We start from the raw sequence: 11,264 nt of genomic DNA, 5'->3' as shown, positions 1-11,264 counted from the left end.
TTGCCGATCTTGCCCCTATACCCGGGGCAACTTCGTCAATTTCTCTCTTCTTGTAAAGTTGTAATTATTTTAATTATTTTTTTTTCCAAACTGATTTTAACCAGTTCTATAGTAAGGTAACATTCCAATAGACAATATGCAAAGCTTTTTTTTCAGTTTACAGCAGTATTTATTACACAAAATTTAAGTAAATCTTAACATGCCGATCTTGCCCCGATCTCCCCTATATTTAGTCGTAAAAGGGGGTTTGTAATGCTAATAGTCGTAAAAGGAGGATCTAGAGTAATTGTTTATTATAACATAAAACATTTACACTATGTATTATACTATTATGAAAACTTTTCTTGTATTAAATTTATTAATTTAATATCAATACAAGAACTAGTTCAACAAGATGAGTTAAATTTTATATTTTTATTTTGATAAATTATTTGTGAGTTAAATATAAATATGCATCACGTCATTAAGAATCAGAGTACGTAGTAAGAAAAACAAGGAAACGATAGATATATATTATTTTAATAAAATTATTATAATAGTTAATTATATCTTTTTCTGCTTTTTAAAAATATATATTATTGAACAAAACATGAATCTGTAATAGAAATTAAATTAATTATACTGGAACAACTCAATGTTAAAACTGATCGAACGACTGTAACCTCTGTGGTCAGTCCGTTGGTTGCAGGTTCGTGCCTAACCAATTTGCTGACCAGGTGGAATTTTTTGGGTTTTCTTCACGTGTTTAATTCCTAAATAGGGACCAGTTTTTCATAGGAAGATCACCAAGGGGAAAGTCCTTCCGAGAGGCATTCCCTTGGCTGAAGATCTCGTACATATTGCGTTGCCATATCCACCAAACCAATTGAATCTTTGTTTTCTCCGCATGAATGTTATGTTAATTATATAAAACTGTAGTAATGACGAGAATGATAATGGTAATGATGATTAAATGAATCTCAAAATATATAAATATAATAAATTTTACAAAATTTGCAGATGTCTGTTAAACAATTTAAGATTACTGTATTTTTATATTTTATTTTTAAAAGCATTTTGATTACATATATTAGTCTACTAGCCTGGCGATTTCCCCTAGATATGCCTGGCGATTTCCCCGAGAAAAAAGTAAGAACAACAAATATTAAAATGAAAATCATGTTAAAAGTTTAATTATTTTAGCCTATCATTGTCATGTTTACCACGAAGTGTTAAATAAATTATAATAAGAAAAAAGGAAATGACAAAGATCTGTTTTGAAGAACGGGGAAAAAATAAATCGATCTTATTTAAATTCATATAACAAAAATATAAAGAAGTGAACAAGCAGATTTCGAGGCAAATAGCCTGAAGATTGACGCTCGGCATCCTGGAAAACCTTCGAGCGCATGGTTTGCACTTGCTAAGAATGCGATACACGGATAGCACGAATGGCGCAATTTCATTGATCAAGAAGACAGGAATTGATCTTTTCAACAAATAAAGTTATTGACTTCCGCCTTTACAAGATGATCATTCAAGACAACTAAATTCTTTCTAATGTTAACTCTAACGTAGGCCTACCATTCACAATCAAATATAAAATGTTAGTCGACCAACCAATCAAATCTTTTGAAAAATAGACCAAATATTTAAACTCGGCATCCTCGAAAACGTCTAAAAACATATTTTGTGATCGCTAGTAACTTTGTTATTAAGTAATTTTCCTATTATTAAGTAAGTTTTCCTATTCGGATGCTACCGTCTCGCCAGAAAGGGGCCTGCTGTGGGCGGGGGTTGAAGTTAATTCGAGCAAAAGAAGTCGTTGACCTCCTCTTGGATGAGAGGATGGTCCCTGTAAAGTTTCATTGCATTTGCTTAAACCGTGTCAAAGGAACAAACTAACAAACTTTCTTTTTTATATATTGCCACGTAGAATAGATTTATAACTTTTTAGTTTTGCTTAATATCTAAAGACGTTTCTACTTTTAATTTTTAATATTTTTCTAAAAAAATAATTGTTTTAACTGTATTTTCATTGCATATTTGTGTCTAAAAACAAGAAGATAGCTAGAAGCTTAAATTTTCAAGATTTATTTTAATTATATAAAAAATAAAAATAAAAAAAACTATGAAGAATTTTGGTTCGTTTATTATTTTGCACTAATATCGACTTTCCTATTTTTATAAAGCAATATATTGCTTTATGATATCCAAATACGTTTAATAGATTTGTGATGTGAATTATGCATTATGTTTTCTATGAATCGTTTCATATTGTTAAATATGCAATTGAGAAACAAAATGCTAAAAATTAGAATAATTGATATTTAATTATATCCTAAATTTTAAAGAGACTTTGAATAAAATTTAAACTTGATATAAACTTATATTTTATCAACATGTACTATGCGTTTTATCAGGTAGGGTTATCGACAAAGTCATTTGAATAGGATTCTAGTACAGAAGCCTAAAATTTTGTTACATCATGAAAGCAATATAAAGCCTATTTTGATAAATGATAAAATATATTGTTTTTTTTTTTTCATTGATTTTATTCATATTTTTATAGCTTTAAGAAAAGAAGGTGGAACTCAGGTCTTACCTCAGCTTTCTTACATCCTGTTTAACGACCGCAACAAAAAACATTAAATATAATGAATACGTTAGAAATATTGTTCTGAGTAATGTCCTATTTTTAAAAATCAATGATTCATAATCGAATTAAAACTATATTATATATTTTTAAAATAGTTACATTTATACAGCCATGATTAATTTCATTCTAAACACAACAGTTACCAGCCCATGCCCATGTAATAAACACACACTGATAATTACTGGACCAGGTTACTGGATGATTACATAACCTATGTAACAGTTACAGCTACATGTTACATACTAGAAGCCAGTTAGGGCTTTTAGTATGTAACATGTAAAATCATTTGGTTCAAGTCTCTCAAAATTTAGTATTTTATATAGGCCTAACAATTATAATATGAAACTGATATAAAGGTTTTGATAATAAGAATGGTTGTGATGAAACTCAGTCCGAGTTCCATCTCCCTCTTTACTCTCTCTTTCCACTGTTTTATGGTAATAAAACAAAAAATTTTCCATAAATTTATAAATCTGTAACTCACTTATATTGAATACTTTAGATCAGGGGTGTCCAATAAACATGTGAACAAAACCAACAAATTATTTATTTATTTATTTATTTCAACGGCATAAACTCAAAAAAGAAGTTTCACAATGCCGTAAACCTTTAAACATATTTTATTTTTGAGTGGAAAGGAAATATTTTAAAATACTTGAAAATGTGTGAATGAGGAAGGAATACTAAATAAAGCTGGAGTTGTGACTCAAGGATTATAGACACAAATTCGAAGAAAGGAGAGAAAGGCCAAAAGATAAAAAGTAGTAAGAAAAATTAAATAGACCTTCTGTTATGCAAATATTGACCTTTAATTTTCCAACCTTCCTCACTTCTTTATCTTTTATCTTTTCTCTCCTTTCCTCGCATTTGGGTCTAATCCTTTGAGTTCCAACTCCAGCTTTATTTAGTATTCCTTCCAGTGTTGCAAGATTTGGCTACCCTTTTTTTAGTTTGGCGTAAAAAAATATAATCTGGCGTATTGGCTACTTTTTAGACTATATTATATTATTTATAAATATATTAGTCGAATAAAAATGCACTTTATAATGTTGTTTCGTAGTTTTTCTTAATTAGAGACTCAAATAAAACAAATATTTGTGTTTTTCATATAAATTTTTGTTTGTCTCCTTTATAATAAATGAATTTATCAATTTCTAAGTAAAAATTGAAAGTGACTGTAGAAGTAATTTTTTAAAATATTCTTTTTCGTGATAAAGTTTTAATACTTATTACTATAATCTACACATGTTAATCCTTAAATATACTTGTATATTTAAGGATTGGGCCACAAGTATATCATATATACTTGTGACCCAAACTCCATGACTTCTTTCAATGTGGTGCAGAGAAACGAAAAGGTTGGACATTCCTGTTTCAGATATTATTATAATAGAATTATGTTACTTATAATTTTTTTTGAATTATATAATTTACTTTATTGGAATTTGATCGTTTTACTTACTCGTTAGTTACAGTATATATTTTATATGTAAAATATAATTATAAATTTAATATTTATATTATAATTGTATTTTAACAGCAGTGTTTGCTTATAACACGAAGAAACACAAGTCAACTCAACAAAGTCCTTTCTACTTGCTCCATGGTTTTGAGCCAAGAACACCAGAAATACAAAGATTGGGGAGGGAAAAACTCTGAAAGAAGCTGAGAATAGATTGACTGAGCTGTTTATTAATCGAGTACAAGCAGTTGAAAATCTTGCTGAAACTCATGATCAAAATAAAATATCTTTTGATAAAAATAAGCATGAATCTAAGATTAAGGGACACGACGTCGTTTAAACAGACAAATTTCAGAGCAAATGAAAAGGTCCATATATAATAAAGAGGATAGTTAACCCGTCACCTATCTCATTGAGGAAATTCAAGATGATGACAACAAGATAGTACACCTGAGTCAGATTCGTCCTTATCATCTAAAAACCGATCGAGAAGGACTACGTGCAAATGAAGCTACGAAAAAATCTGTTACTAATGTCTCTAGAAGATAGAGAAGAATTTTAAACAAAAGCTACTGTTTTGGCTAAAAGCAGTGGTAACCGAGATGTAAGTTTTTAGAGAGAAAATCCCGCGAGGAGGCAAAGAAAAAAAAGGAGGGGGCACTAGTTGTTTTTTTTTGAGACGAAGAAGAAAGATGGTTGCCTAATCATAATTGTTATAATTAAATTTTGCTCGGTAGTTTTTTACCATTGCCTTTATCTTATTCGAAATAGTAGTACACTCCATAAGTACGAGTCGTACAAGTAGCTTTTTTGTTAACTCTTCCCGCTCTGTGGGCACTAAGAGGGCCTCTTTTAGCAAGCCCATTATGGTGTCGGCCTGGCTCACAATGGGGCGACCAGATAGTGAGAGACGGGGCCCGACATATCTGGACGGACCACCTCCGAAAAATTCCTGGGGATTTTTTGACCCGTCCGGATTTGATTCCGAGTCTCCCAGAGCAATAGGCTGCCACTTTGACCGCTCGGCCAACTGGCCGATAGTACAGGTATAAAATCTTATCACGCAGATTAGCCGACAATAATAACAGCATGTATATTAAATATAATAATAATTTCTTATATAATTTCTATTTTTTTATTAAAAATAAAAAATTGTTTTCACTACCGGTAGCGATTTTGTATTTTGTAACGAAACTTGTGTTCATTAAGAATGCTGACTATCAAAGTTGGTTTTTTAAATTATGTCTTATTAAAACTTTATTATTTCTATACAAATATTTAAAAATAAAAATATCTGTTGTATATAATTTTTTATTTTTTTTTGAATTAGAAAAAATTTTCATTTGTAAATATTTTCCAGCTGGCAACATTGTCCCATCGAGCGTATTCCATAATATCGCGACCATGTGGAAGTTTAGTCGATGTTTACTTCGGACATTTAACAGGACTCGATTTTATTGTAGATATCCTATTAAAGTCAATACGACACTAGCACAGAAAAATAATGTGAAATGCTGGAAATTACCTACTCATACTTTAAATGTGAAACATTATTCTACAGATAATATTACTGTTGGAAAAATAGATAAGAAACTGTTGTCATTCAAATGTAAAGTTTGTGAAACGAGAGTGACCAAATTCATATCGAAGATTAGTTATGAAAAAGGCGTTGTGATTGTTCGTTGTCACGGATGTAATAATAATCATCTCATTGCAGACAATTTGAATTGGTTCAGTGATTTAAATGGACTCAGGTTAGTATTTCATTTTTGGATATAAATAAATAAATGATAACCAAAACTTAAGTTGTCTTAAAAAAACTTAACTGTAATATTTGTTATAAATTCCCGGTACAGTAAAAAGAAAACTGCTATCTAAATTAACCGATAGTCTTGTTAAGAGAGGTGACGAAAATAATGGATAGAAAAGTTGGTTAAAGTCTAGATATGTATACCGTCATGGCGGCTCATCTCCGATTCCAGCAAATAGTGGGGACGCACGTTCTAACCTATTCTAATAAATTACCATAATTATTACCAACCAAATTATTAGAATAGGTTAGGTTGGGTTAGAACGTGCGTCCCCACTATTTGCTGGAATCGGAGATGAGCCGCCATGACGATATACATATCTGGACTTTAACCTTTAATTAATATAAAGATTAAATTAATTAACTTTGTCATATTTAGTTTCATAAGAATAAAGCATAGACTAAATTATGGAGGATATTAACAGCAAATTATGTGCAATTTCCATGATATGTCCAGATAAGAGAAAATGGAGACATTGAAGTTGGAGTAAAAAGATTAAGATGTACTTTTACACCTAATACAACGTGCCCAATTGTATATTGTACAGTACATGCCTATACTTTTGATTTAATCATCCTGGAAATTGTTTGCCTCAGAGTCATTTTACGTAAAGTGATTGAGTCTAGGTGGCAATTGGTCATGTAAAGGAGTGGTTGACTTACAATGAGTGCTGTCATAAAAATTCCCTTTAAGAAAGAAAATCTGGTCATAAAAAGTAGTTAGCTTAAAGGGGGCAATCATTTAGAGAGATGTATATGCTTTTAAATAATTTAAAAAAGGACATAGTAGAGTTAACATATAACATTATGCAGATTCTAACATAATATAATCTGCATAATGTTATCACTTTGCAACTCACCCATACTGATGATAATCAAATGTTAACCATAAAACATAAATAAGTAAAACTATAATTAGTAGATGTCTGAATTTTGACTATGGCACTAAACCATATTATAAGTCTTCAAGTTATATAGTTTTGAGTTAATTATTATTCATTAATTCACTCCATGTTCTCCTGCCATTGCTCCATCCTTAACAGTAGCATAAAATATATTTTATTTCATAATTATCTCTAAACAATGAAGGAAGAAATGCCAGCAATTTAGTTGTACTATGGACAAATAAGTATAAAAAAAATCAGTATTTAAATTAATATTCAAAATACTAGTTAAGATGACAATTGCTAGCAATTGTGCATTATCTTAAATATCTTATGAGATATTTCTAAGCCATCAGTTTGCATGCTATCTGACAATAACTGTAACCAAAACTTAAAATACAAGAAGTTTAATTACACTCAAAAAATTGGTTGTTTTGGGAGATGCTATTTCTCATGATAAATGGCTGGTGATGATGATCAATAAAGAGATTCTACTGTATATATTGCCAGTTTTGTTAATTGCTTATATTTCATACATTGATTACATGAATGCACAGTAAGACCCTGCTTAATGCTGATTCGATATAATGCGGTCTGCTTGAAGAAAACCTCAAAATGCTGATTTAAATTATCACAGCATGTCATTGATTTGTATATAATATGATTATTTGCAAACACAAACCAATCAGCAAAAAATGGCAAAAAGGTGTACTTTCTTTATATCTATGTTTGTTTGGTGCAATTTTGGAAAAAATATGACATCATGGATGTCATAGGAAATATCGACTTTGCTTGGCAAGAATTAACTGATAAATGCACAAATGAAGTGTGGAAGAAGTTATGGCTGAAGGTATCCAAGAATTCTCAACAAGAAGGTTGACCAAACTCAACCAAATCGGTACAGCAGGACTAGGAGATATAGATGAGCAGGATATTGAGGAGTTACAGCAGATTTCTGGTGAGAGCCTTACCAACGATGACCTTCAAGAACTTGCAAACATGGAATTCATGTGGAACTGGAAAATAGATTTTGAAAACAAAGAACCAAAAAAATTTCTTTACACATTTCCTTAGTAAAAGTTTGGTAACAATAACTGAAATCATCGATCAAATTGTAGCGAATGATCCAGATTTTGAAAGGAGTGCAAAAGTAAAACGAGGCATTTTGGATGTGATCTTCTGCTACCGACATTTGTTTAAGGAAAGAAAAAAGCAACAATTGAAACTTTATGACTTTATTGCAAAAGAACAAGAATTTCATAAAAATCAGGATTTTTATCACAAAAAATGAACTTTACATTTCTGTGTGCATATGTTTGTGTGTTATTTAACATATATTATTATACAAATTAATGTAAAAATAAAATTAAAGTAAAATTTGTTAATTTTTGGTCATGTCCCCTATTTACTCTGTTAAAATGACCTCATTTAATGCTGTTTCGCTTAGTGCTTTGTTGTCTAGGAACACATCATACTGTATATCAGGGCTTCTTAAACTATGGGTCGCAACCCCATTTGGGGTCGCTTAGCGAAATCTTGGGGTCGCAAGATTTTAATGCAGAATATGAAAAATAATTCGTGAGAGTTTGAAAATGGCATGCTTCGTGTCATAGGTTTCGTGAGTTGCACTTTGTGTCATTTTTGGTGCAGCGAGACAACGATTCAACAACACTGTAGTGTGAACTAGTATAGTGTTGTCACTTTTCAGTGTATTCAGTTGTCTCTGTTCCATTGTAACACAAGAATGAACTGTGGTAGTACATAATTATTGTTTTTGCAAATTTGTATATATTTATTTTATATTTTTTGGGTAGCGACAAAAATCACAATCATAAATGGGGTCGTAAATAAAAAAAGTTTAAGAAGTCCTGCTGTATATGATCACTGAATGACTGAATTTAATTATGATAAAACAATCCACAGTTTATATTCTATATGATGAAGTAAAGAAAACATCAAACAATTATCAGATGAAAAATATACTCTCTGTTAATTTGAACATTAATGCTTTCCTAGATGTAAACATTTTTTTAAACTGTTTTGCAAAAACTCAAATTCTGTTCCAAATATGAGAATTATAAAAATTTCATTTCATTCATTCTGATATCTCTAAAAGTTGTCAGAATGTGAGATGACATTGGTTGCATTCAGCAGACTCAACAGTTGTAACTGAGCAAATTGGTAGTTGTTATGTAGCAACCTGGATCTGTTGAATGTTGTGTTGAAACAAAAAGCCTCATTGGTCAGTTTTAGGTAGCATAAATGAAAAATGCTACCAATGTGATGTCAAAACACTAAACATGTTCTGAAAGAGTGTTACTGTAGTGTGTGTTCAGCAGAAAAATACTCAACAGCTCTGGAACTGTTGAGTCTGCTGGATGCAGCCATTTTCATATTGATATGGATTACCATAGAAAATATAAATGATTCTCATTCGCATGTCATCTAGACCAGTTTTTCCAACTGACAGTCCACAGAAAAATATTTGACTGCTGATGCTGGTGCAGTTTTTTTGACATTTTGCTATATACAGTATCCATAGATAAGTATGATTCATAGTTCTGTTTAATTACTGATTATGTACAATATGTCATCGCAAACCAGTAAAATTATGGATAATTTTACTTTATGGATAACCAGTAAAATTATCCATAATTTTACTGGTTTGTGATGAGAAACATTGATCTAGACAATACAGTGCATATAGTTATTTGGAGCCTAATGATGATCAAAGCTTATTTTCTTTGGGATCATCCTAGATATTAATTTCAAATGGATTAGTCTTAGAAGAAAACTCCAGTTGTTTCTGAAATTCAAACCTGCATCATATGCTACATCATCAGTCAAGTTACAGAAATTTACAAATTCATTTGCTAATTAACAATTATTGGTATTGAAATAAAACTAAATTATATTGTGATTACTTATCTTTTTATTCTCACATAAGGCTTTTTCAAGCTAGTACATAAATACAAAATCACAAATAAACCAAACATTTAACATCATTCTTGTAAGTATTGTTTTCAGTAGTAATTATAATTTATCTAATAGAGTAAATAGCTACAAATAGTTTTATTAGTGCACATAATGCAAATTCATTAATATTGTATATTTTAACTATAGAAATGAATGTTACTACTACTACTTAACATAGTATTATTGTTGATCTTAGAGATTCAAAAAAGTTAATAGTTATTTGTTTATGTAAGATTTGTCTGTTACAGTGTAAAACATTTTACAGGCAGATTTATATTAATGAAGTACTTTCATCTTTTTATGTGACTAAATTGAACAAAAATATTTTTAAATGTTTAGAACAATATTTTGTCTTAGTTTGTTTTAAAAATATTGACTTTTCCATAATTAATTTGTATAAATTTGAGCCTTACAACTAAAAATTTTTTGAAAGGTTTGATATATAAATAACATTTTTCAATAAAATTAAATTCTCAAGTTTGTCCAGAGTTAAAAACAACCTGCAATAGTTGTAGATAGGAACATATCCAGTATTAAATCAGGAAATGAAAAATATTAATGCGATAACAATTTTTTAAAAATGATGCAATTTAGGAAAAGCATTATTCGTGTTGAAAGAGAATTTGTTGTCATAAATTTCATATAATTCGTTATATGAGATTCGTTTGTTGCATAGTAACTTGATTACTGACATGACAGTACTGCTAATATAAAGATTTGACATCAAATTCAACATACTTCCCTTTATGGTCACACACATAACCTTCCTTGCAAGTACTGTACAGTTAAATATTTTGGTTAATCCAATATCAGCAAGTTGTTTGAATGAAGTACAAACTTAAAATAGAAAGTTTGAAACCACATTCAATTCTTTAAGACTATTTAATATTTCTTTATAAAAAAAAATATGCTTAATATATGAATTTTTTTAATTTCAGAAATATTGAAGAGATATTAGCTGCCAAAGGAGAATCGGTAAATCGGCTTCCTTCGGAAGATTTAGAATTTATTGAGAAAACTATAAGTGAGGAATCCAACTGAATATAATAATTGCTTTAAGTGTTTTCAACATTCATAAAATTTGTATATAAAAAATTTATTTACATTTGCTTTTAATAAAATATTCATTAAGTTTGAAGGAATGATTTTTATTACAAACAATTTCATTAAAAAAAATTCAAATATCAAATTTTATTAAATTCTTGGAAAAAATTAAATATGAACAACACAACCAACACCACAAATAATTTAGAATTGTATATTAGTAACTGTAAATAAGAATGAGGCTAATATATGTTAATCACTCTTATTAAATAGTTTGAAATTGCATTAATTAATTAAGATTTATGATTTTAGGCTAGCAAGTTTTAAAATCAGTCTGCAGGATTTCTCAGCTCTTTAAGTTGTCCAGTTTACCAAAAATGTTATAAACATTTTAGTCCTTGAGATGATTATCTTGAAACACTATATTCTTTTTATGTAAATTAAGGCAGC

The 11,264-nt window shown here is 29.6% G+C and overlaps 1 protein-coding gene across 1 annotated transcript; it reads left to right on the top strand.

Moving 5' to 3' along the window:
• The first annotated feature begins 5,460 nt into the window (after window positions 1–5,460).
• Window positions 5,461–11,191, top strand: LOC111623860 (DNL-type zinc finger protein-like). The gene is made up of 2 exons (XM_023366580.1): window positions 5,461–5,854; window positions 10,709–11,191. Exons 1-2 carry the CDS (start codon window positions 5,505–5,507, stop codon window positions 10,809–10,811), a joined length of 453 nt encoding a protein of 150 aa, XP_023222348.1. The 5' UTR covers window positions 5,461–5,504; the 3' UTR covers window positions 10,812–11,191.
• The last annotated feature ends 73 nt before the right edge of the window (window positions 11,192–11,264 follow it).

This window comes from Centruroides sculpturatus, unplaced genomic scaffold (genome assembly GCF_000671375.1).
Source record: "Centruroides sculpturatus isolate CEXI.00-Female unplaced genomic scaffold, Cexi_2.0 scaffold325, whole genome shotgun sequence".
Taxonomy (NCBI): domain Eukaryota; kingdom Metazoa; phylum Arthropoda; class Arachnida; order Scorpiones; family Buthidae; genus Centruroides; species Centruroides sculpturatus.
This window is presented reverse-complemented; position numbering and strand designations above follow the sequence as displayed.

Bases quoted from the DNA above. Each gene is read 5' to 3' on its own strand.
- LOC111623860 (XM_023366580.1), top strand. From the start codon at position 5,505: ATGTGGAAGTTTAGTCGATGTTTACTTCGGACATTTAACAGGACTCGA. The intron at 5,855-10,708 runs GTTAGTATTTCA...TTTTAATTTCAG, and splicing joins AGTGATTTAAATGGACTCAG to AAATATTGAAGAGATATTAG.